The sequence below is a fragment of the Pleuronectes platessa genome, chromosome 11, assembly GCF_947347685.1.
Source record: "Pleuronectes platessa chromosome 11, fPlePla1.1, whole genome shotgun sequence".
Lineage (NCBI taxonomy): Eukaryota > Metazoa > Chordata > Actinopteri > Pleuronectiformes > Pleuronectidae > Pleuronectes > Pleuronectes platessa.
The window spans coordinates 20,127,590-20,154,587 of record NC_070636.1 but is presented as its reverse complement, the minus strand read 5'-3'; the positions used below and the strand labels follow the sequence as shown (position 1 = coordinate 20,154,587).

Genomic DNA, 26,998 nt, shown 5'->3' with positions numbered 1-26,998 from the left:
ACATTTTTTTTTAAACAAAAAAGAAACATAACGCAGTAGTTTCAAGCAAGCGATACTCTAACAGGAGGAAACTGAGAGGCCCATTTGTCATGGACTCTTTCCAGATGTGGATTAATCTAGTGTAATTGTAATGAAGGACCATGTCACCCACGGCAACAGTGTGACTCATGATGTGAATTTAACCTTTTAAAAAAAATACTTGGCAGGGCTACGTCCAGTGTGTCTGCACCAGGTCTTCACACAAGTCTCCTGTTTGTATCTGTGCAAAATACTCGGCAGCTGATGAAACTTGTGAACTGTGAAGTGTTTTCCACACAAAGGTCCAAGTAAAGCTCCTCCAGTCCACTTTTTAATGCCACCTCAGTTTACTGTCTCTTATAGTCACTCTGACTTTTGGGTTGTAAAATTTAAATAGTTACCTTTCAAAGGAGACCAGGGTTATGACTGTAATAAAAAAGGCCGAAGAACAGTAACCTTTTTATTTTGGGTACATTATGTTTGGGCTTGTGCTTAAAAATGGGGCGTGACCAGTAACAGGTTAACAGTTTTATATGTAAAGATTAAGCTCTTATAAGGCACAGTAATAAACTCAGAGAACAGTTCCTGTTTTGGCAAAAATATTGAATATTACCAGTCCTTCTCTCTTTTATCCACGTTACAATGTATCATATATCTACATCTTTAAAATGTATACATTTTTATTTTCTAAATTGACTTTAAGTATTAAATGTTCAACCAATCATCATCATTCTATTATTTGGTTTGAATTTCCTCCAACAAGTTGTAGGTCCTTTCTTCAAGAAAAAGTCTCTTGGGTTTGCTGCACTGCATCACAGCAGATCTATAAGAGGAGAACAGGTACTTTACCTCAGTATTATTGGAATTCTCATTGTAGATTCCTTGGACTAAATCACCGATGGCACTTGAGATCAGTTCCACAACCTGTTACATGCAGAAAAGAGAAAAAAGCTTCAGACATTTGGGCTGAAATGCACAAGAAGAAGTAACAGATTTACTATCATATTAACAGATTTACACAAAATGAATACGTCAAGTAGTGCCACATGCCTCACTATTATAAAGTAGGACACGAAGTTCTGCCTTGTGAGCATATAGGTCATGTGTTGAACCCAAAACTTCCAGATCTACACAACATGTACACCATGTGACCTCGTGTTGGAGCGTCCCTGGGCTCTGGCAGTGAACCGCTAACCTGTTCCCTCATTATATATCACTCTGGCTAACGGCATTGATTAAACTCCTAATATGCAAATTAGGTCGATCAAACCCTGACACGCTACTCGTATCATCCGTGACATTCGTAATTGAAAAAAAAGGCACAATTTCCCCCGGTCTGAAGCTCGAGTAAACAGCGCTCGCGTTAGATCAGCTGGTTCGGCGGATAACTCTGAGGTGAGAAGAGGACTGGAGACCAGGTGACCTGCTGCAGATTCTGTGGATTGCACGACATGAGATCCACGCTCGATTTCATTCATTACGCTTTGCATTCCCGGAGATGTCCAGACGAGTGGGTTGGCTGAGGGGTCTGTGGTCTGAGGGGCTGAAATGGTGAGATGAAACACACTGTCCACAGAGCAGAGGGGTGATGATCTGACTTCAGGGTCTACTTTCCTCTCCCTTTCTTTTAATTGCTGAATTATTTAAAGACTTATTTCACCATGGAACATTAGATGTGGAACATTAGTATAATAACATCACAACATTTATACAAGGTAGGATTTCTGCAGAGGTGCCACAGTAAAGCTGTTTTCAAAAATGAACTCTGGAGGAACTTTTCGGGAGATTCTCCACTCGGGACATTCAGGTGAGGCTTGGTGCAGCATGAGGAGGCAAGGACGTAACATATTAATTCCACTGCAGAGATCAGGTGTTTTTGTTTATGGCACATCACACCCCCCTTATTACCAGAATCTCTCAAGACATCTACTTGTATGGCTCCGCTTTTTTCAATGCTAGATAAATAGATAGATAGATAGATAGATGGATACTTTATTAATCCCGTGGGAAATTCAGAAGATAAGATATTTGTATTGTTTTTCATCTGACATGTTTTAGAGACATTATCAACACATTCACTGACTCTCTGTGAATCCTTAGGAATTCATTATTCTGTGATTAACTCCTGGACTCTATTTGGTCAGTTATTAAATATGCTTTAAATGGGGAAAAAAGTTGCGTTTTGGAAACTGACCGTAGAGGATAATTAACTTTCAACCTTTAAAACAGCCAACAAGCTGACAACTGTTGTGGAGGCCTGAGTCTTGTTTCAGACTGCAGTTGCCTATTTCTTCTTACAGGGGGCATGCATGACTACATTTCTGCAAACAGAATCCCCAGCTTCCTCATCGACCACCAGATGAGAGGCTGCATCTTGTCCAAACACTTCTTAAAGGCTGCTTTTCACTGAATGAGCTCAAATCTGAAGTTGATGCCTCCATCTTTCATTCACACACCGGAGTCGAGGCCGCGCCCGTACAGTACATTTGAATGAGGTTAATTTTAGAGCTCCTTCAGCTCATCCCAGACATCCTTGGTTCATCAGAAAAGTCTGGTGGATGCTGGCTGCGCCGTCAGCCTCGCAGTGCCCTCTGGGTAACTGAATCCGCCGGGGGAAAATATTGAGGAAACCCGAGCTGCGCCCACAGACCTGGAAGGACAATGTGCCTACAGTATTACCAGATGTGGTGTCTCTGCCTGGCCAGCCTTGGGAAGTGGGGGCCAGTGGGGGGTCTTTTTTTGGAAAGTATCAGATAAGCTTTCCCCCTGCCTCCCCCGTACTCCATTCCCAAATCCAGCCAGATCGTGTTTTGCCGACAGGTCTGTGAGGGGGGAGAAACCAGAGCTGCTCGGTGAGATTACTTTACAGTTTATACAAGTAGCAGCATAGGTTTTCCTCTCAAGGCCACGACACATAAGCTCCATCGCTCTCACTGTCTTAGTAGAAAGAAAGAAAAAAAGGCTGCTTTGTGAGAAAAACTTTAAAAGCTAAAGAACTTCTCATTTGTCACCCTGTGCATTAAGGTGAGGTGGTAAAGTGACCACACAGGCAACAAGAAGGAAAACAGAGACACTCCACTGTTTAGCTAACTGTCAGTTTGCAGCATCGGAGTCAATCTGCATCAGGTGCAATGGAGTTACAGAACTATACAGTAAATATGTGAGTGAAAATGGAATTTTAATGTTTTTCAGATAAAATCCCGTCCACACAATGTTTTCTTTCATGCACACCAAAGAAAAATTAACTGCAATCTATCTAATATTTCCACATAATAAGCAGTAAGTCGTTCTGTGTAAAGCATATCTCGTGATAAAATCATCTTCACACTGGGCAACATTGATTTTTAAAGCCCATGTTGCAGATAAACCAGGTAATATGAACAAAAAGTTGACTAACTTCACTATGCACCATAGACTGATAATAAAAAGCTCTGCACACACAGAGAAACTGCACTGCACAAGTATATTTAAATTAGGTTGAATTTCAAATCAGGGCCAAACTCAACAAGAACTAACAAACAAGAGGTTAAGTGATGAAGGTTTTCTTAACCTCAAACCACCAGTTCAGAGACTTCGGTCAAAACAAATTTCCTTCCCGTAACCTTAGCTGAGTATGATGGACTTATAGGGGCCGTTAACAATCGTCTAACTTACCTCCTGCTCATACCAGTGGGGAGCGCTTTAAAAAACACAGCTGAATATGAGCGTCAGCGCAGGCTGTGGTTTGCCCTCGCTTCATTTTGTTTTGCTAACCTTTTCGAACATGAGTAACTGCTGAATATCAGATGTCTATCTCCTTATTACCCTTAAAAACTTCCACTGCGGGGACATTTCCTGTTGTTGCTTCAGGTTACGCTCATAGTCTTATTAAACGGCAGATTTGTGTGGGGAAAAAAACGAAAAAACAACAGCAGGATTTTCAACAGTTGTTCCTGACCTGACATAAAATGCCATTGTGTCTAACTTGAAAATGAGATCAACTAAAGTAACAGATGGTCCAAAACCCACGTCACGTCATCAGAAGATCTGTTATCATTTCATTTTCATTGTGGTTCGTCTCTATTTTACAGTGAAACATCATCAATTCCATATGTGTAATTTGTATCTGAGCAACGGTGAGTGTTTTCTGTCATAGTGCCGTTAGAGGGACACATCCCAATGAAAGCCGTATAACCCTGTAAAGGAAATGCCACACCTTTAGAATTATCTTTCATTCATAATCAAAATTTCCAATCTTATAACTCCTACGCACGACCCCACCATGGATACCACTTACATCACAGAGCAGACATAAAGCCCGACTGTGCGCTGAATAAGAAGCAGCAGGGAATGCGATAAGGGCTGGTCTGGCTGGTGGCACACAGGAGTGGGGGGTGTGGGACGGGGGACAGTTATTTTGATCCAGCCAGGCAAACCGCATTCTGACAGAGCAGCGTGGTGACAGCATCTGTCAGCGCGGGGTTGCCGGGCCACGTAGTAGATATGATCTGTGGTGCACTTACAAGACCACCGCCGCAAACATGTCCAAAACTGAAAACTCAATAAGAAGGAATCCCATGGTTCACATGTCAATGTTGTCTCCTGACGACATCCTCCTGTGTCCAAACAGATTGTGTGCAACATCAAGTGGAGCAGCCTGTGTGGAACTGACTGAGGGACCTGATATAAGAATCCGTGACTTTTACTCTAACGTATGCTGCTGTAAACACTTGATGTCTGACATGCTCCTTAGTACAAAAAAGCTCTGACCCAGGAAGAGTGATGGGGCAGTATAGACAGTATATAAAAATGGCCGCTGTTTCTCCATTCATACATTTAACAGATATGAAGTCAAAAAATCTGAGTCTGCGCACTTTGACTTTTTAGTTTGGTCCATGTCCCAGGAAGGATTTATGATCTATACTGTAGCCAGCCACCAGGTGGGGATTGAGACACTTTGGCTTCACTTTTATGGAGCTTTTATATCGTCCATCTTTTAGTCCCTGCAAACATATTTGGCATGTTTGACCAATCACGTTTGAGCAGGCTTTGGTTTGCCAGCAGGTGAAAGGTCCATGTAGAGATCAAAAGAGGCAGAACCTGTTATACAGATAGCTATTAATGAAGATTAGTCAAAATGTAATTTGGACCTAAAACTAAAAATATCACTGTTTAAGTTTTGTGTGGAGAAACGGGAGGAAAAGGCTGACTCATCGTCAGATGATAGCTCACACATGACATCATCCATCTTGACACACAGTTGATGGGCTGAACAGTTAAAGCAAAGTACGCCAAGTATAGAAACTCCAGGAACCACAACATGAGATCCAGAGAAAAGACCTCACAGTGTCACCTACACCACCGTCCCTACAAGCAACGTCTACTCTTGTTGCCTCATCACAGGCTGCAGCCATCGATGAGCTGTGGCAGGCTTACAAGAAGACTACTCTAAGGTTTCCTCCTCAGACTGTGTTCGTTTGAGCAGTTTTTAGACCTCAGGATGCGTAACACAATGGTTTTTGATGAAAATGAAAAACAGTGTGTGTAGAAAAACTGTTCTTCTTTCCTTTTACCTATTCAGTCTTATAAGCATGGTCATCAGCCCAAATTGCCTTTCTACCTCCGATATGTTTTTACCCTGTACGCAGTTTTACTACTTCCAAAATCAACGCAGTTCCAGGATTATTTCTCTTTCTTAATATTGTGAGATGGGTGGTTTTTTTAAAACATTTTCATCAATTTCCCAGCGAATAATTATTGGATCCTAATGGTAAAAAAAAGTCTAGGATATTTACAAAACTGATACCTATGAGTGTATGTGATTTGAATCAGCTTGACTAAATTTAAAGGGACTGTGGGGCTTCGGCAGAGGTATGTGTTTGACTAAATCCCATCCTATTTTTCGCTTTATTCATTCAGGCTGATGTTGTGTTGTGTTTATCTGATTTCTTAATCAATGTGGGGTTATTTTTTGCACAGTAGCTGTAGTAGAAATTGGATCAGTGTAAGTCAATCTGTACAGCGTCATTGCCATTTTACAGGCACCATCCCTTGTGGTTGTTCAATGTTGCTACGTAGCTTGCTACATTCAAATAAAGAAAGCTTAAGTTGAACTGGTAATACTGCTCCAAAAATAAACACGGCACATTCAGATTAGAGTTAGGCTAGGGCTGCAATTTTCTGTCAGAAACATAAATGAGCGAATCTGACATAATCCCGCTAACTTCTACTGTTGGTTGGCATTTTAATTAGTGTGGTATGACATACAAGTGATATGCTCCCTTTGTTCTAAAATGTCAATGTAAACTTTATTTATATAGCACATTTAAAACAACTTGGTTTGGGTCACCTACTGCAAAGGCTCGATCGCCTCTGGTTATGAGCCCCGTTTGAGGCAATTCCAGGAGCAGCTGAGTGGCTGACCTCATCTCTCCAGCTGGAGGGTGACCATGAAGAAGTTCAACTAGCTAAGGTGGGGCCAGTCCATTAAGTGATTTAAAAGTGAACAACCACCTGGTGGCTGGCTACAGGAAATCTGCTTTGCTAATTTGAAAAACTGTCCACAACTGCCCACATGCAGCAGTTCAGGATGTCCAAACACATAAACCTCAGTCTTGTTGTTATTTAGGCTGGGGAAGTTTAAGTTTATCCATAATTTTATGTCATTTAGACGATCAAGCAGGAGCTGCAGTGAATCCTTAGTTTTTAAAACTCAAGGGCAAGTACATTTGTACATCATGCCCAAAACAGTAGAGAGAGACATCATACTACTCAAAAATTGAGCCCAGGGCATCAATATATAAAAAGAATATGATAGAGCCCGGAACAGAACCTTGAGGGACACCACAGGTAAGTGGGACAGCTTTTGAGCCTGTTGCCTGTGACAGTAGGTGTCAGTAGGTGCCATGTGGCCCGCTCTACTGAGCGGGCCACATGGCTTTCATAGTACTGCCATATAAGCCAGTCAGATTTACCTATAGCATCAGCGTACCCCCAGGTTAGTCTTCTAACATTATTGCGATTAAAAGGCCAAAACACCCAATGACTTACAGAACTGTAGATATGTCCCTAACATCGCTAACTTCCGTTAACATCACCTTTTGGTTAGAATTTTAAATAGTGTGGCAGACCTTCAAACACATCTGGGATGTTCTCCTCCTCGTCCTCTTCTCTAAAGTAAAACAAGTACCATCATGACACCCTCCTGGAAACCTTTACATTCATTCAAACTAATGTCATCCCAGGTATATACTCTATACTTACAAAGGTATAGAAACACCCAGTCCTAAAACGGAAAATTCCCGTGACCAAGTTACGATAAAGTAAGTAAGTTAGCTGATAGCTAACCCGGATCTGACATCATCACATAAAGAAAATAGTCCTCGAAATAAACCTTTTGCCTTGGTTTTTGCTGTGATACCCTGCTCTTATTTACATTTGTACAACAGGTCAGGATTTTCATGCTGCCCTCTCTCCTCTCCACCGCAAGTGCAATGCAATGTAGGAAACACTGACTCCACTATATAGTGTATAAAAAAATGTCACTGAACATTTGGAAAGCACAACAAAATGGAGAACTCACTATGTAATGGACTATAAAGGGAATAGTGAGTGATTTTCGGAAACAGCCTATGACTTCAGTTGTTTTACTAAAATAATGAAAAGGATGTCTGTACTGCAGGTATGTATAGAAATGAAAGAGACTTCAAAATCAATACGATATTCCATAAATTACACTCTGCAGTAATGACTAATCATAGCTGTGGTGAGATGTTGAGTTTGGATGTGGCGTGATAGGGAGAAAAGATGAAGTGATGAAGACTGAGACTGATATGTGAGGCTGTAGGTGCCTCTGGCTGCTTGTTTTAAGACAGCAGTGTTTCTCATTAATATCAGTCCTGTAAGCTTTTGTCAGGACTTCGGTTTGTTAATGACAGACCATGTACCTTGGTGTTATTCAGCTGGGCCAGTCCGGTACAAGCATTCGCCAGTAGGAAGTCGCCGCTCAGGACGGCCATCTTATTCCCAAACTGCATATCCTTCAGCGGGCCGTCTGAAACGGTCCACTCCCTCAGGTTGACTATCCCACGATGCACCAGGAATGCTGTGTGGATCAACTCTGTGATTTCCGCCAGATTCCTCTGGCTGTGAAACAGAAAATAAAAAAAAGAAGGACACATTTTAGCTTGTGAGAAAGGCGTTGCCGAGGCTTGACAGTTAGAGAGCTTTTTGACAGAACCTTTTCATTGTCTTTATCCTGGTGAAATTCGTAGGTCTGGCAAGTTGGAAAACACATTCACAGCATCATTTACAGGTGTGCTGACCACGAAGCATCAGAACAGAGGATTCATGGGTTTTATTTCATCTGCCAAACAACAGGGAAAAACATCTATGTTGTGAACAAAAGGGTTCCAGTTAGTAATTTGACTAAAATATACAACACTGCTCCCCAACAAAGACAGTCAGGATCATCACTGTTAATCCAAATGCTATCTGAAACATTTACTGACCAACTTAAAGAAGAAACGATCGTGTGCTCAAAAAAGACGAGACTTCTCCACAGCTACAATTTTACTTCCAAGTCAAAATCGGTGTGCTCAGGGCCGGAAACCTCCAGATATGTCAAGCATCTTGCCACGCAGCGTGTCGGGGTTAAAAAAAGAAATTAAACTTATCATTAGCAAATAACAGCTATTCTTGATTATGAGAGAAAAGAAATAAAAGTGGTCTTTGAATAGAGCCTTTCAGAGCCGCCTTAGGGAGGATATAATCAAATGTTGATTCAGTCATTGGTGGGGGATAATTAGGCCACTCTCCATATGGAGGGAGCTCGGCACGCTGCGACAGGTTGGATCCATCCAGACAGGGCTGGGTGCGCTGATAGCCACTTACGACCTTCTTTCAGCCGCTATGAGAACCTGATGAGCCGGTTGTCTGCCTTGTGCTCCAACCCCTGGCTAATCACACACTCACACACATTCACACACATGCAGATCGTGTAGCCAGGTAATTGCTGTGTGGAAAAGATGTGATTAAAATTCAATAATGTCCTCTATGTCGCCTCTCAATCACATCCATTGTCTGGTTGGTTTCTCTGCTTGGTGACACAGAGCAACAACAGAGTCGCCACGGATGAGAGTTAATAAGTTTGGGATTTAAATAAAGAGGCAATGAACAGGTTGACAGTGGCATGTTCTCAAGGTGTGTCAGAGGGATGGCTGCGCTCGACGGGTTTCAAGACGGGAACTCGCTGTTACAGCAGAGGAACATGATATAAAGCTGAGGCTGGTTTAAGGTCAGGACAAAATGTTTAAAATGATACTCGAAGGTCCAAGGGCAGCCTTGCAGTGACTGGTGAATGGGATGATTTGACATCCGGGGATATTTGTACTGTATTGCTTTTTCTATTTTCACTTTTGCATCTCTCCCATGCTAGAAACCTCATCAACACACGTTCGGGCTGAATCCTGATGATGTGTTTTCACACGGGCACATTTGGACATTCTTTTCAAGCTGGCAGGAGAAACCAGAGAGAGTCCACAGGTGTCACTCGGACACTTGTGTTCATACAGCCCCTCATACTCAGCGTCTACTCTGGAGAATGTTCAGAGACTCTCTTCAGTCTGGTTGCTTTACTAGGGGCAGAAACAACTGCAAACAAACATGACTGAGATCTCCTGGTTCATATCAGACTAGAGAAACATAGTTAGCTATTTACATGTAATTGTCACTCATGACCTTTAGGCTAAGATCTGAAGCTAAAACTTTCTTCAATGACCAGGGACTATAAATGTCACCTTTTAATTATTTTTTTAGAGTAATTTAATATTGCCATATAGCAATATATTGGTATACCCTGGAATATAACTACATGGATAAAGTAACAAGAATGACAACCCTGTTTTGTGACATGAGTCTAATATTAGCACATCTGTCGAGATGAAATGATCGGTCAAAAAGGCACTTAATCAAAGTACAGAAAATAAATATCAACACATTTTATAATTAATCATTTAAGGTATTCAAAAAGTAAGTGAATAACATAACTGGTTCAATTGTCTCCAATGTAAACATCTGTGGCTGTACCAGGTTTAATATCATTGTGGTTGAATATATTTGTGTTTTCTACTCTATGCTATCATATTGGACTTTGAGAGACAAACCAACCAATCAATGAAAAAACTAATTTGCAGAAGAACTGATGACAAAATTAACTAAGTTGCATGTTTAAGCACACAGAATTTAAGTTGTCTTCACATTGATATATAATTGGAGATAATGGCTGTAAGTCTAAGACATTTAACTGTGGTTTGATAGAGATTCTTCACTGAGTACAGCTTAAAAATCTGTTTTTTTATTTTATTTATTTAATTGAATGGGTTGGCAGGATGAATACTAGAGCTGGGCTATAAAGCCAAAAATTGTATCAAGATAATCACTTTCATATTAGTTGATATCGAGAATTATCCTTCTTTTAATTTAATTTAATTTCTTTTCTGACTGAAAGTTATAGACTCTTCATTTTGGGCAGCGAATGACAAACATTGTTGTTTTAATTCCTTCTATATTCTTATCTATCTATCTATCTATCTATTTCACTGTGTTTTTTAGTCTAAGCTTTAACTGTTATACCATGGACATTTTTGACCTTGTAGTCTTTATTCGTGCATGGTACCAATTAGGTCTCTACAGGTTTGTTACTTACAAAATCCCTTTGTACTTGTAGAGTGACAATAAAGATCTCTTGAATCTCCACACTCGCTAAACAGCAAAACATTTCACAAATATAATGCAGCTCATTATGTGTACCTCCTCACTTATATACAAACATTGGACTTTTGTTATATTGTTATTAATGAAAACTATTGTGAGATAAGTATTTATATTGGTTAAATACCCAGCCCTAATGGATACCAATAGTATCCACCAAATTAAATAAAAAATGAGCCTCCCATGACACCATTGAAAAAAAGAAATAACTCACTAACTAATTCCTGGTAATTGATTTGCCACAAAACCCCAAATGGCCTTACACTTCAAGAGATATTAACTTGAATAAAGGGTTTGATTACTTGTGGTTCGGCTTAAGTAGATGATTTTCCCATAAGGGTCAACATGTGAAAGAAACCCACCCTGACTGGAATGAACTCAATCAAGGAAACACACAACACTCTGGTCTACTTTTAAATGTAGGAATTAATATTACTAAACAAATGCACCAAGCACCAGTGTCCAAAAACCCAAATCAGTCGAACCTCTCCCTCAACGCTGTGCCTCCACATCTGGTAGTCCTGATCAGAAGCAGAGGAGCTAGGGGTGGAAAAAAAGGGGGACAAGGGGGCTGATGTATAAATAGCTTTGGTGCCCAGTTGCATAGCAACCGATGCCATCTTGCTGAGGTGTAACGCCCCCCACCACGCCCCTTGTCCTGACTGTTCTGTTCCATTTTCCCTCGCTCTGCAGTCTGCCTCGCCATCAAATGCAGCCTAACAAATGTAAGTGCTTTAAAGAGGTGGCCTGTCCATCAAACGGCCTGCGTGATGCATTCAGAGGCTTCACGTCTATTTGTAACAAGAAATTAAGAGGTGTGGTGGCCACAAGTTGGAATATCTGGGATTGTGTCCTTATATCAATGTATCTCGGTATCCACTTAGAGTATCTATCCACCAATCTATGTATATATCTATGTATCTATGTATCTATCTATGTATCTATCTATCTATCTATCAATCTATCCATCTATCCATCTATCTGTCATGGCGGTGCTTTGGTGAATCATCAGTGTCAGGCAGCAGAGTGGGAAATGTTTTACAAATGCTGCCTGTCAGGAGGGAGGAGACCATCCCCCGGAGGTTTCAATCACCCCCCAAACCCGCCTCACCCCGTCTCCCTCCATCCTTCCATCTCGCCATCAGCAGAGGTGCTAATGAGCCCAGGAGAGGTGGGGGGAGTACCGAGGGAGGGGAGAGAGGGAGAGCAAGATAGTGCAAATGAGGTGATCAAGTCCTGCTGCGGGTGTGTGTACGAGTGTGTGAGTATGTGTGTGTTTGGGTTTGGACCATCCATCACACATGAGTGAGGGAATGCTACTGCATGTTGGACTCAGTAATGCGGTGTCACAGTGATGTGAGCGGCAGGGCGAGACATGAGGTTAGTGTGTAGTGACTCATCCTGGTTTGAGACACAACCCGTCGACACGGCTCGGCCTCGGAGCGTGATCTCGACCGGACTCTTTCAAGCGCTTCCATGATGCCTGGTTTATTCCAATTAGTTCTAATATTAGGATGTGTCTGCACGGACACGGCTCCACTACACACACGTGCCTTGTGCCAGCTCGCAGTAAGAAAGAAGCCTTTCAGCCGCTCAGCGCACAGCCACGCCAAGCACAGCAGTCACTTCTGGAAACCACTTGGCACACGCCCACGTCCCTGTTCTGAGCTGCACGTAGGAGAGTTGAAGTGTGTGAGTTAGCCAGGATGGACCCGAGGGTGCTACCTGGAGCATCTTACCAACTGGACATTACTTCCACCACTTTGCCCTTAAAATGCATAGGAAAATCAATAATCACTGTAGTTAATGACATATTCCAGAAATGTCATGCAACAATAACACCACTAAAGGCTGATGCTGTAATGTGAAAATGTAAGAATTTAATGAAATTCATAATTTGATCTGTGAAATTGATCTTCAGCAGTCATGGTGAAGAGGATTGATCAGAGCATGGTATCATTCATCATGTATTGTGCTTCTACTGTTGAATAAAAAAATTACTTTTAAATAGATTTCGAAATTCAGCCTATGGTTTTTGACAGTAGATCCTTGGAATCTTGAGTTTTAAGTTAAGTTTATTTGCTCTTTAACAACATATCGGTTCAAGATTTTTGATTAGCACTGAACACAGAGTACAACTGAGCCTGCTGGCACTAAATACAAAGTTTGGAAATCATAAAAGTCAGGGGGACGATGCTTTTCTGTACAAAAAACACACTTGTTGTAAATAAGTGCACTTTTTGTAAACACGTACATTGTAAATTGTTGGTGACACTAGATGAAGTAATAAAGCTTTATGAGGACTACGGAAATCTGAAAAGAATCTCGTGTCAACCAATCCAATCGCTGTTGAGATATTTAAAAATACATGCATGAACCGTATTTATTTAGTCCACATAAAGATTTTATTTTCAGGATGATTTATTAGCTTCTGTTGCTATTCAGAGTATAGACTTTTACATTGAAACATTCATTAATTGTCTTTTATTAATTTAAAAGACTGTTAAGTTTGCATTAAAAGAGTGGTTTGGAAATTTTCAGTCAAATAAATCTCATTATGTATCTGTTTGGCAGTTTGAATACACACCAGCAACTTGAGGATGGTCACAAAGGTGCTGAGGACCTTTTGAAGGGGTCTTTCAATTAGCTTCAATCTTAATATCAACTAAAATCTTTCAATCCCCACAATCTAATGGTGGCCCATACATGTATTCCATCAAACATCACAAGATGATGTAGTGCCTCATTTACAGGAATTGATATGGACGATAACCACAAAGGACAAGATAGAATTACCAGCCTCAAGGATTTTATTTCACTATTTATCCTTCAGCAGCCATGTAACAGGGGAAAAAAGGGGATCACCTTTCTTGGTCTGCTTGCCATGCATATTTATGGATCTACAATGCAAAGTTACACATGTTTTACTGCCCACTGTTTTCTACAAAGCTCTCCATACTTGAGAACAGATATCTGTGGAAGGCAGAGAGATCGTCGGTTCTTGTGTGATTAGATTTGAACTGTTATCTGAGGATTTGAATCATCAGCTTGATTTAATTGAACAAAAGCAGCTTCTTGGTGTAAACCAGCTGTGTTATGATAAGGCCTTTGAGATGACAGTCTCTCACTATGATGTGATTAAAGCTGCAAGACGCCATTTAACATTTAAGAAAATCCTCAATGGTATCGTGACTTTTACACAATGTTTTGCCAATTTTCTCCCAAGTTCCCACGAAAGCAATTGCTAAAATTATATTTGCACAGTTAGCAATGCTTAAAGGAAGATTCATTAGTGCATCTCGCTGATGATACTTTGATGGAGCTTTAATGACGACCATGCTAGTAATTGTAATGCACACAGTTTGCCTGAACCCCCCAACCCTTTAACAGGGGATTTACCTGGGATAGATGCCGCTAACCATGTCCTGAGCCAGGAGATCGGACGCTGCATGGCTTGGCCCTGCTGCTTTGGAAATGAGCAGGACAATAACGCCCCTCATCTGAAGGTTGTTCTTGCTGTCGTAGACAAAACCTCTGCGAAACAACAAGAGCAGACAAAAATACAATTAGACATTCATCAGAACCATTGGATTTTCTCAAACGGAGACACTGAGTTTTAATGCACTTTTTGTAGACACTGAAAAAGAATCACACTAGACCAGCCAATGCATGAATGCTGTTTGTTAAAATACAGAGTAGACAGTAGGATTTTGCTGAGCAGCAAAGGATTTTTATGCTGGAGAAATATGTAGCATTTAAACAAAACAAAAACAATGAGCTCTACAATGTAGAGCTGAGAGATACTGTAGATTTGGGTGAGAATTCTCTGCAGGTTCACCTCTGTAAATGATCCCTTTCACATTATTCATATTGATTTGAGCTATTGTTAAAATACAAATTATAATATATATTTATTATAGCTTTAAACGTATTTGTATTTCTTCTGTTTTCATTATTTATTTGGACAGGAATATGAAAAATCCATTTTCAAAGCACCATGTCATTTAAAACACATTTCTGGCCCAAATAACATTTGCTATATAATAGTAGCAAAGTCTTACACCCTGGTTTGGTGCTACTTGATCATTACCAAATTGATTTACATCACAACAATTTGCTATAGACCAGCTACACTCTGCTCAATGAAAGTTCTGACCAATAATGAAAGGACAAAATAAAAAGGTTCTTGTATAAAATCAGAATAAATTTCTAAAGTAAGAATTCAATGTGCTAGATTAAAAAAAAATAATGTAGCAGTAATATATTTGATCAGTTTTGCCGCAGAAATGTATTTTCTCTTTTTGCTCTTAGTCTCCCGCCCCCTAGCCAACAACCCTCTGACACATTCACACACACACACAAAGACACACACAGTGCACGGTGGTAACTGCCGGCGTGGTGGGCAGATTAAATATCTTTTTACTCTCTCTGGGGAGCAGTTAGACAGAGCACCTCTAATCCTGTTCCTATGGGAGCCCCTCGTGCCATGAATCACGCTCTCGTTAGGGGCTCGGAGGCAGACAAGCGGCCACGCCCCCATCCGCTCGATGCCCAGACACCAGCCTCACCACCAGCCCAGAGCCCCCACCTCCGCACCCCACCTCTCTGACCCACCCCTGCACCACAGGGGGAGGTAAAGAGGAACCTGCGACAGAGTGGATGTAAAGGATAGAGCATGAACACAGAGAGGGGACAGAGAGAGATGGAGGAAAAAGAGGCCAGAGAGAAATGTGAGAAAAGATGACAAAAGAAATATTTGAGTGACTCTGGTGGCAAATAGGGGGGGGAAGCGCACATGCCCAGAAGCTCTGTTCTTTCCCCCCCCAAAAAATCTACCACATAAAACAGCTCACGCTATGTTACCTAAAATTTATGATACAGCTGACATTATGAAGCTCGTGAGATTTATTTATGGTCTCCCTTAATTTGTACTCAGTTGGAAAATAGTGGCTAACCTGGTGCACTGATGAACGCAGCAGCATGGCCTGCTCAACGGAAAAAAATTGCTACAGAGCCAAAATTATGAAGCTGCTCTCCTCTGGAGGAGTCCAGGTAAGCCAGTGGCCTGAGGGTGGCAAATGATTAATATTTATGTCACAATCCACACCAGCATACATCAATCAATCACAACCGCCCTCCTGCAAAGGGGTGGGTCGAGGATGCTGTGGAAAAAGAGGGATAGTGAGGACTACAGAGAGGGAGAGAGGGAGCAGAAAGAGAGAAATGGGCCGCTGTCATTTTAAAGGGTTGTGAACAGGTCACCACGCCTTCTGCTCTGCAAATGCACCGCAGGAATTCAAGAACTTCAGCCAGCGTGCGCAGGGGCAGGAATTACTGTATGCAAATATATGACCTCACATGTGTGGTGCCATATTGATCCTCTGTCCTGTTTTCCCTTAGTAATGAATGAATGAATTAATGTGTCCAATGTGGCTGCCCTTTCCTCATGGCAACACTTTCACCGTATGTGCAGAGTATATGTCTTCATGAAATCATGATTCCAACAGTTTGTTCAATTTTCCAGGATTTAATTAACACATTTTCAAAAATGAAATGAATCATTTTGATAATCAAATTTAATTTTTAGTCATTTTTTTTATCAAATCACCATTTCCAGGTCCTTTGTCATACATAACCTGGAACTAAATATGATGGGATTTGGACTGTTGTCTCTGACTTAAGACACCATGAACTATTTAAAGGCATTTGTTTATTAAATCCTAAGTGTACATGCAAAATCAATGACATCATATTACCGGTTAAAATAAACAAAAGTGAAATTATTAACACCAATAAATATTAGTCCCTTAAAGATGTCAGATATTTTTTCATCAATATCCACGAATTATTTTCTGCGAAATCAAGGACACTTTTGAAAAGATTGATTAAAGAAAGTGAAAACAAAATCCTGAATCTATGTCTCCTAATCAACATGGGTTCTTTCCAGACATCCACCACATTCTTCCACCATCTTAAATTCTATATTAAACAATAAAGTCAATACATTTCTTTGGTAAATATGTCACAAACAGTAATAAGATCTACTAACATTGATAATAATCAAATAGTTCTACTAGTTCATCAATACTAGAAGTATCATAAATAGGTATTTTATATAGTTTTTGAGGCATATTTGACTAATAATACCCTATATAGAAATATAAATATTGCTGCTTACTATGGATGAAATTCTTTGACCCCAAAAGATATATATATATATATATATATATTGGTTATATTGAATTTTGTTTTAATATCTGCATTACAGTGCACATGAAAAAATAACATTTACAAAATTCACACAGTTTCAGTACAATCCAGTTTATCAACAGTGATTTTCTTTTTAACAGCTTTATTTAATCTTTACAGCAGAGTGTCAACATTGTCATGTTTTGATAATTTTAAAAACTGATTTGTAATCTTCCCTTTTCAAGCTGTGATATTTGATTGTTGTAAATTAGTTTCCATATATATGTCTGTTGCCTGTTTGAATTACCAAGCTACTCTCAATTAAGACAGACAGAGCTCTGATTTGGCGGATCAACAACATTTTTTATAGAAAAACACTAAACCACTCAAACTTTTTTCTCTCCATACTTTGAATTTGTTCAATTCTTAATTCTTAATCATAAACCTCTTCAGCTTTGGCCTCACGTTATCATGGGCTTAAATCCAAAAGGTAAAAACTGAAGGAAAATTAAATGACACAATGTTTTGAGAAGATACGTCAAGCCTGCAATCTGGAAGCTGTTTTTGTCTCCTCAGCAAATAGTTCTTGCTCTAGTCTCCACACTGATTTCAATATTCACTCTAGTCAACACTGTAGCTGGAGCAGACAGACGTATTGCGCATCCGTTGACATCATATTAATGGCCACTGCATTGATCAGTTTAATGATGATCACAGGTAAGACTGCAAAAAAAAAAGGTGAGAACGGTAGAAGGCATCAGTAGAACTGAATTCTAGCCTGAGTCCAACTCTCAAGGACTGTCCTTAAAGCAAGTTAAGTTTCCTCTCCCGGGCCGCAGTCCCCGCGCTGTAACTCCAGACTTTGGGCCAAAGTTAGCTGAGCTGCAGTTTTTGAGAATGAAAGGAAAGGAAAAACCGAAACCCAACTCCACGAGGGTCTGCCTGTCTGCTGTTGTGGATATTTTTATCTGCCGCTCGTCTAAGGCGGAGACACAGTGGGAAATATGAACCAGCCAACCCAAGCTGACAGTGAGGAGTCAGACTGTCAAGAGGTCTGCTTCCCCCCTCACCACCCCCGCCCCCTGCTACAACACCCAAATGGATTGTCATATCAGATTTAGGCGTATAGGTTATTACACCCTTGGGCTCCTGTTTCCAAATGCCCGTCTGCATGGCGGGATTGAGTTTGAGGACTCTCTCATCTCGTTCTCGTCGGCCCCTGATTTTTGTTTGATAAAACTATGACAAAGTTATGGGATAATATCTGGAAGATGAGACCTGCTCATCCTTTTTCAATGCACAATTGTGTCTTTGCAGTTGCATCACATAACAAATGGGCAAACATAAACAAAATATTTCTGGTAGGGGACAGACTCTAATAAAGTTGATTCGTACCCACACAGAGGTGACTGTGACTGTGACTGTGGGAGGTGAGGCCTTTGCCCTGCAGGAAGAGTCAATACACTGTGTTCCTTAAATCACAATATTTACTTCAGAAGAAATAGGATGCATCCACCACAATGGTAATGGGTCTATTAAGTATTAAGAGCTTATTCTGCCTAGTCTAAGAAGAAACACAGGTTTGAACAGCCGCACGTCTTTTGATTAAAAACTGTTAAGAGCTGTTAATAATTAAATAAAGTAAATAGAGAAAAAAAAACAATTATTGACATTTTAGATTCCGATACAAAAGTATTATACTTAAGTTTTCTCTGCAGCCAAAGGGCATGTTTTATTTGCCTCCTCGCTTGTACTGATTGGAAATGAACAGGAGGCAAAGGGTCACAACGGAAATATTTGCATTTGTGACAGGGCCCTGATGTGTTTTTGTGTCAGGACAGGGTGGTAGTGATGAAGTCACGTACAGGGCTTGAATCATCCTTGTGTTTCCAAATGAAAAGGTTATAGGTCACCCTCAGCAGTTGGACACTACAGTGATGCTGTAGAGAAGATAGGCCAGCTGCACAAGAGCTAGCTGGTTAGCATGCTAACTACAGTAGAAGCTGATGACTTAAGTTTGATGCTGGGCTCACAAAGTTTCTGTCAGATCTGTAAGTCAGCTGTTAATGCTAACGTTGGCTAGGCAGCAATATCTACAACATACTGCTCCTTTAGATCAGGGGTTCTCAAACTTTTCAGCCACTGACTAAAGATGCCAGAGACATGCAACCCCCATTATCCCTGGAGTTTGTTGAAAAAAAAAGAAAGCACCTACATGCAGATCTCTCAGTGCTTCCTGTGGTGCTGAAAATGGTCCTGCTGCAACTAATGCTGTCACTTATCTTTATAGTCATTTTAGAGGTTTAACTACTTTTTATTGTTATTTTCTAACAATTATGGCTAAAATAAGCTTTTTCTTATTGCTTAGACATTTTATTTGATATCCAGTGCCTGGGGATTCCAAGTCTAGCTTTAATCAGACCATATGCCCAAATTCAGTCCAAGAATATACTAGTGAGTTCCTATAAGTGGCCCCACTAACCTTGTTAACATGTCTATAGATTTCTTTGTCTGTGGAATTACTGTCATATTTACTTTGTCCTGTCCAGATGGAGTTTCTATTTACTTCCATGATCAGCACTGATTTTTCTGCCACACTTGTATCTTGCAGGTGTGTTGCTTACAGAAGTGGTTACAGTTGGTATTATGAGATGTGTTGCTAATTGTTCTCGTAAACAACTCACACAGTGTGTTTAAATTATACAAATGTTTCTGGATTACTGCACATCAATCTATAAAATAACATGAAAATTAAGAACAATCAAGATTTGCACACACAGCCAGTGCACCTAGTTAAGAATAAAAAAGTTTTTTTCTAGTATTTGTGTACTTAACATTAAAGGAAAAACACCAAAGCTTCCAAACCCTCTGACTCACCACTGAAGGCATGAAAGACGATACGAGCTCCGGCAGTCTTTCACTAGTGCCTCAACTCCATGATACTGTCGTGGCCATATAAGAGTTGTGTTATGTAATAATAAAGCATGATGGTAAATGTAAAATATCATTGCTCCTGTTAGAAGGACGAAGACCCTAACTTTTTAGCACTTCGGTCTGATGGTGCTCACATGACAAAAATCTGTGAAAACTCTGCTCAACAGACTTCCCTTATTCCACCAGGATGCACCACAGAGCACCACAAAGCACCACAGAGCACCACAGAGCACCACAGGAAGTCCTCCCTCAGAGTTTTAGACACTCTAGGTCAATAGAACGACCCTGGATTCACCCTGTCAGCACATTACGCCTTCATTTATAATAACTTATCTTCTGTTGTATATGTACAGCATTTCTGCATCTTCTTATTCGGCTTCTTTTCATATATTGTATTTTAACGCACATATTTTTACTTTTTATTTTACTCAGACCTATGTTTTGTATTTATTTGTTTATTTGTTTATTTCTTTATATGCATTGTTACTGTAATGGTCTGTATATATTTCAATTCTTGGCTGGAGCACCTCCAAGAACCCCCCTTTCCCCTGGGATCAATAAAGTATTTCTGATTTCCAATGTTGACATGTTATTACAAAATAATACGCACATATTGTATAGACTGTAGCTAGCACAAGAGACACTGTCAAGAAGATTGTTTTGATTACAAACAACCGTTTTGTACCTGCATGTCTACAGAGTGATGAAAGGGAATCCTATGAAGGAGTGTTTGTGTGTTTCTCTGGAGGTGGGTGTTGCTGAATTACCTGTGGGGTTTCAATTTCAAGTATTAAGAGCGTAATAAAGTGATAAATGTATGAGAGGAGCAAACTACAGGCAGCTATAATAGTAATGCAGCTTTGCAATCATTAACTTATGTCCGTAATATGTTGACGTTTGTGAAATGCCACCTTTCCCTGAAGCTGGGACATTTTAGACATTAACCTGAACATTTTTTTTAAAGTACCTAATCTATATTTGAACCATTGCACACAGAGTTATGTTATTTCGCCTGATTTTTGAATGGAGTCTGCTCCATTCAAAAAGTAATAACACAACTGGATAGTAACAGAGCTCGGTGGGTTAGCCCAGGAGTTGGCAGAGCCCTGGTTGAAGCGTGCAGAGAGCAGCATGTGTTACCTGGCGGTGCTGAGCAGCGGGTGCTGGGTCCCCACCAGCTTCCTGACGTGCATTGCCACATTGCTGAGTTCGTCGCTGAGCAGGCAGCGGAGGCTCATGAAGGAGGTGGGATACCCGACGATCTTCTCTGCGTCGGACACCACTTTGCTCCAGTTGGACGCTCCGGGGCTGGAGAACAGACTCAGCGTCCTCTGTCCTCGGCTCGACGCCGCCCGGCAGCACAGACGCGACCACGTACTGAGAAGCATTTTCTCTGAATACTCTGTTTCTGTTCGGAGACAGTTGACTGAAGTGTCATTCAGGTTCTTGCTGTCATATTCAAACGGTATATGACCAGATTTATACTGAGGCTAGCGCTGTGACATGTTGTTAAACAGTGCCACGTCTGTAGTATTAATAAATAACTATGATTTAATATCCTGACACACCTAACAAACTGTCACTGGGAGAATAAGAAGCTGTTTCACAACACACGACCTGACACCGGGAGCTGCCATCTTTGTTTGCGTAATACGTTACGTCGTGAAACGTAACGACGGCTGCTGCCAGATTCCCGACACGCCCACTTTCTGAGAGCACAGTCAGTGATAGAATCTGTGTTATCATGCATTGATTTAATATCATTAAATAAATAATAATATAATAGTTGTGCACAACTTGAGACTACTTACATTTATTAATTTATATCTTAACATTTTGTGTATTTAATGTTTTCAAATGTTTTAAATGCTATGCAAATACAACATTTGAATAATAAATATCAATTTATATAAATCACATACATCAGCTTTATACTTTAATAAATTTATAATATACATAAATAGATATTTTATCGCTATTGTTATTAGGTACACTCATTTGTATAATATATATTCCCATTGTTCAAAGCTGGTACCTGTAGATACCTCAAATATTCTATTACCAAGCTCAGTGAGATGAATATTTATTTTCCAGGAATTTTACCTTGATTTTCTAGATCTTCCGTGCTACATAGTATAAAAAGATAATGTTCAAATTGGTTTGATTGGATTAAACCATTAGATATCTTAATTTGAAAAGGTAGTAAATTGCAATAATTAAATATATTGAAACTCAAAATGATCTTTATCGATGTGTTGCTTTTGCTTAAAAGGAAAATTGTAAGTTAATATAACATTGTAATGATTTACAGCACAAATTAACAATAAGTTCATTTTATACTCGGCATAAAGATTACTACTGCATTGTAAGTACACATAATACATTAGATGAAAGCCTTGTAAAGTCAGCAAAATGTAAATTGACAAATGTAAACAGACAAAATATAAACTAATCTTTAGCAGATTTGTTTTTATCAAACAGTCTTACACAGTATCTATGGTTAGATAATATAAGGACCCCTGTGTTGTCCAATGTGATCTCCACTGGGATGTGTAAGTTATGTTTGATCATTCGAGAACATCATTTTTCATTGGATCATTCTGAAACATCACAAACATATTGTAACTGCTTTTGTCAAATCATTGGATATTATAGTTACAGCTGCATGTTTCACATTTAGTCAGATTACTATGAATCAACAACATGTGTACAGAGATTCGATCTCAATGTGGAAACACTTTGGATCAAATCTGTCTTTAGTTTCGTCCTAACTCTTGTTTGATTGTATTACAGCAGATAGAGAACTGCACATTTGAATGTTTATTTGTGTCCACGACTACAATGAGGTAAAACATTTATTTGAAACCAAGGTAGTAAAAAAAAAACTTGATAGTGTTCATGTAAACCACACTGTTGAAAACCGAGCTCTCTTACAAAATCCTTGTGATGATATAACAGCTCCACAGTTTAGAGTGAAAAGACCCAGCAGAGTTATAACAATGCTTTTATTGAATTCTACTTCATATGCTTGTTACTGGACTGGAGACAAAGTCTGTTAAGGACAACTTAAACAACACAGAGCTGCTTAATAGACTTACGAAACAAATGATGTGTTCACTCTCAGCATCATATTGCCCAGATTAAAGTAGCTGCAGGCAATTTTAGCATATTTAGAAATCTCATGGTATTTTATCATAAAAAAAAATCACACCAAATACCACTGTTTCATTTAGATTATGCATGTTTTATTGTAATTTACACAATGTCTTCAGTTTCTTCACATATTCATATCTCCAACTTTTCAAGCATAATATATCATCAGAAGCATTCCAGTTATACTCCACTAAACCTCTGCTAGAGCCAGAGAAATACAGGAATCGTGTGCTGCTGTGAATCTGAGGTCGAGAGCTTGGCTCTAGCACTCAAGTCATCTCACCCTGACCCCAAGTCACGGTTCACAGCTCCCGTTCCTGCTGGTTTCCTGGCTGAAATGGGTGTCACCGCGCCACGAGCAGCATCTCCCGGCCCTCTCCGTGGCTCTCCACCTGTCGACTCATTGTAATTCCACTTAAAGTCAGAGGGCAGCATGTAGCACACAGCTGTGACGGATAAATCAATGCCTGATGCTAAAATAATTTATTAAAGGGCCCCTGAGTCTGCCTCATGTGCCAATAACAGAACTGTTTTGCATTAACATAGAGGTTCTGACATTCCCTTTCAAACAACATGCTGTCAACATGTATCGTGCGAGATAGGCGTATAAAACAGCTTTATATAAATATGTATTCCAATAAGTGTTTACATGTGTAAGTGAACACATGTATTGATACTATACAGAGGACTTGAATGTTTACTGTATGTGCATATGTAATCATGGCAGTATTTAATAAATGCAAGAATTTTTTCCCCCTGGACAAATCTGTCTGTCTTTCTAAAGGTCATGTTTTCAACCCAGGGCTGTTCGTTTGTTGGCTTGTTTGTTTGTAACCGAGATTACGCAAAAAGTAGGAGACGGATTACCAAGAAACTTGGTAACTGATGTGGGTCAGGGAAGAATCCATAAAATCATGGTGCAGATCTGGATCAAGAGGCAGATCCAAGATGTGTTTTTCCCTCTTTCTTTAAAATTGTGAGAGGAGGCGTTTTCCAACAATCCCATTTATTTCCCAGATAATAATTCATGGACCTCGATAAAAAAAAGGGTCTGAGTGTGTGCAATTTGATGCAGATCCATATAAAAGTTCTCATCCGGTTTATTTGGATGTGGTTTAATCAGGGGACTGTTGGGACTTGGCGGAGTTATCAACTCATGGATGCTTTTAAAAAGTGAATTTTCTTGCTCCAGTTATTGTCTTAAACACTGAATTTTAGATACTCATTATTATTGATCAGTCAAATTATGTGAGAAAAAAACATTATTTTTGACAAGTTTAAATTATCTTTTTGAAATGTTGATGATTTATTTAGTTCACATGTGGCCTTGTGCCCACTGATGAAACCAAACTCAGGGATCTCTGCAAACCTCTTTAATTAGAATAGATGTTGTCTTGATACAGCAGACACCTGTGGATGTTTATTTTCACCTTGCACATTGTTAGCTCATGGAACAACCAGGGGGAGAAGAAGCAGAACTCTAAAGGCCAAATGGAAACTTTATTTTTAGCATGATGATTCAGACATTGCAGAAGTAAAACACCTCAGAAGTTTCCTTTGGCTTTCAGAGTGTGTGGCACCTTTTCCCTCCTTAGGATGAAGGATTTGTTTTAAGCAACACTTCTCTTCTTATTACACACTCACACACTTTCATTTCCTCAGTTGAGAAGACTCATGGAACACCTGCACCACTGAACTTCTGACTACGCAACCTTGTCTCCAGGCCCGGCCCGAGGCATAAGCGATACAAGCGGGCGCTTGGGGCCTCCTGACCGCCAGGGGGCCCCCTATCGGAAAAAAAAAATTATAATTAAAAATAATTAAAAATAATAATAATATTAAATAACTTAAACAAGTGACCTGATTGAATGAAATAAAGAATACATCTATACAAGAAAATTCTGATTTTACGATCAATATATCTGCCAGCGTTCAAGTCATGCATATCAACTGCGTGCTCAATCTGCTGACAGATAATTCGCGGTCATAGACAGACACTGCATAATACTCAAGGTTAAGTTGGAAGGGACATATATAAGCATGTCATCTAAAAGGACGTATCTCTCTGGTGCCCAAAAACGGAAAAAGAAAAGGACAGAAGATGAGAAAAAAGAGCAAGATAAAGGTATGATTGCATGATTATTTAAAATATGTTTTGAACTCATTTGAGGGAGGAGCAGCTCAAGCTATCATAGGAGTTAGCTAGCTAGCTAGCGAGTTAATGTCATCTTATATTTGCCATCACATGAGCTATATTCATCAACAGTGTATGTATCTCATTAATATACATTTATCTAGGTGTATATCAGATGTCAACGATATTGGCAGTGTTTAGGATGTTCAATCGAACATGTACTGCTAGCTCTTGCCAGGCTTAATCTAACGTTAGCTCGCTGACTGAGGTGGACATTAGCACTAGTAGCTAGCTACATGAAAACAGTACTGTTTTATAAATGTGACATAGTGGTGAGTCTGACAGCGACTAAGAGTCTTAGTCTGTGAGATATCGGTTTATATTGGAGGAAACAGCCAAAGGTGAACTTAACCTTCTAGGTGTAAGGGATGCAAGCTAGCATTGCTGTGCCTGTGCACGTTAGTAAAAGTGACATCTCAGCCAAAGATGGAGCACAATGTGCGCTCTGCTCTAAGATCTTTGTTGAGAGATGGCCTATTGGTCTTTATGAGAAAACACCATGTTGAAGTGAGGAGACGTCTGTGATAAAAATATACTTATATTGTATTAATATTATATTTAGGATGTTAAGTGTTCACCACACTGCAATTAGGCTGTGCCTTATTTTGCCTCACTAGAATAGGAATGGTTAGGTTTGGAATTGTTTGTTGATGAGTGTAAATAATGATGGCAAAATAAACTCATTTTTAATAAACTCACTATCAACTATGCACTTTTGCAATGTTATTTTTTCAGGAACACTGTTGAAGTATTTTGGAGCACAACCAACTGTACCTGCCCCCGATGTGTCATCAAGTGTCAGTGCCTCCACAGCTGATGATACAGCAGGTGAGGTTTTTCTTGATGGCAAATGGCTACATAGTCTTTTAATATGACATGACACATTTAAAAAAAAATAATTACATTTTTTTTATTTGTTGATTTATTTATTTTATCTTTGCAGGTTCACCCCCAGCAGACTTACAGTCACCTGAAAGTGAGGAAGAACTTTTACCCATTGAGGAACAGTTACCAGCATTGACAGTCAGTGATACACCGACTTCAACCTCTGCCGGCATAACAGGTCAGTTAATCTAACAGTTTTTGTTTTGTGTTGCCTTACTTAACTGTGAAATATCTTGTGTTATGTTATGATTCTATTTTTGTATCTAATGTCCCTACAGGTTATTGTTATTATCGTTTATTTGAATGTTTTGAAACAGTTTGATTTTAGAAGTTCCAAATAGTTAGTTTAAAAGGTTAATTGAATACTGAGTCACTTTCATTATTTAATCTATGTATCTATGTAACGTTCTATTTTTTATTATATTCATGCTTGTCTATTTTGGTTTTACTTTGTAATTGGAAATTGCTAACTTAATACGCATTTGCACAGTTGCAAATTATTTATTTAATATGTTTGTGATCGTTTGTTTGGAATACAGAGGCACTATCATTATTTATTTTTTATTTTTTAATGTTATTTTTGATAATACTAATGTTTGTGTATTTTGATTTCAGTTTAAGATTGCACATTTACAAATCTGTTGAAAGATCTGTTTATTAAACTGATACTTTAAAAAAAAAAATACAAATGCTGTTGTATTTAATTATTTTACAATTTAACTTCAGTAAACCACACTTGATGCTTTACTTTGAATATGAAAGTTTAAAATAAATCTGTGATCTAAGTGCCCTCTAAGGTTAAAAGGTGACTGTTTTGGTGTAAATAACGACTATAATAATACAGGGGTCTATCAAGGGACAAAAGTCTAGAATATT

The 26,998-nt window shown here is 39.5% G+C and overlaps 1 protein-coding gene across 1 annotated transcript in view; it reads right to left on the bottom strand.

The window, feature by feature from the left end:
• The window catches only part of pdss2 (prenyl (decaprenyl) diphosphate synthase, subunit 2), a 28,067-nt gene extending 6,536 nt beyond the window's left edge, over positions 1-21,531 (bottom strand). The window contains exons 1-4 of the mRNA XM_053434496.1: positions 21,031-21,531; positions 14,167-14,301; positions 7,944-8,142; positions 868-942 (exon numbers count right to left, since the gene is read on the bottom strand). Coding sequence (XP_053290471.1) covers positions 868-942; positions 7,944-8,142; positions 14,167-14,301; positions 21,031-21,278 — 657 coding nt within the window. The 5' untranslated portion in view covers positions 21,279-21,531. The remainder of the gene's footprint in view (positions 1-867; positions 943-7,943; positions 8,143-14,166; positions 14,302-21,030) is intronic.
• Between the last annotated feature and the right edge of the window lie 5,467 nt (positions 21,532-26,998).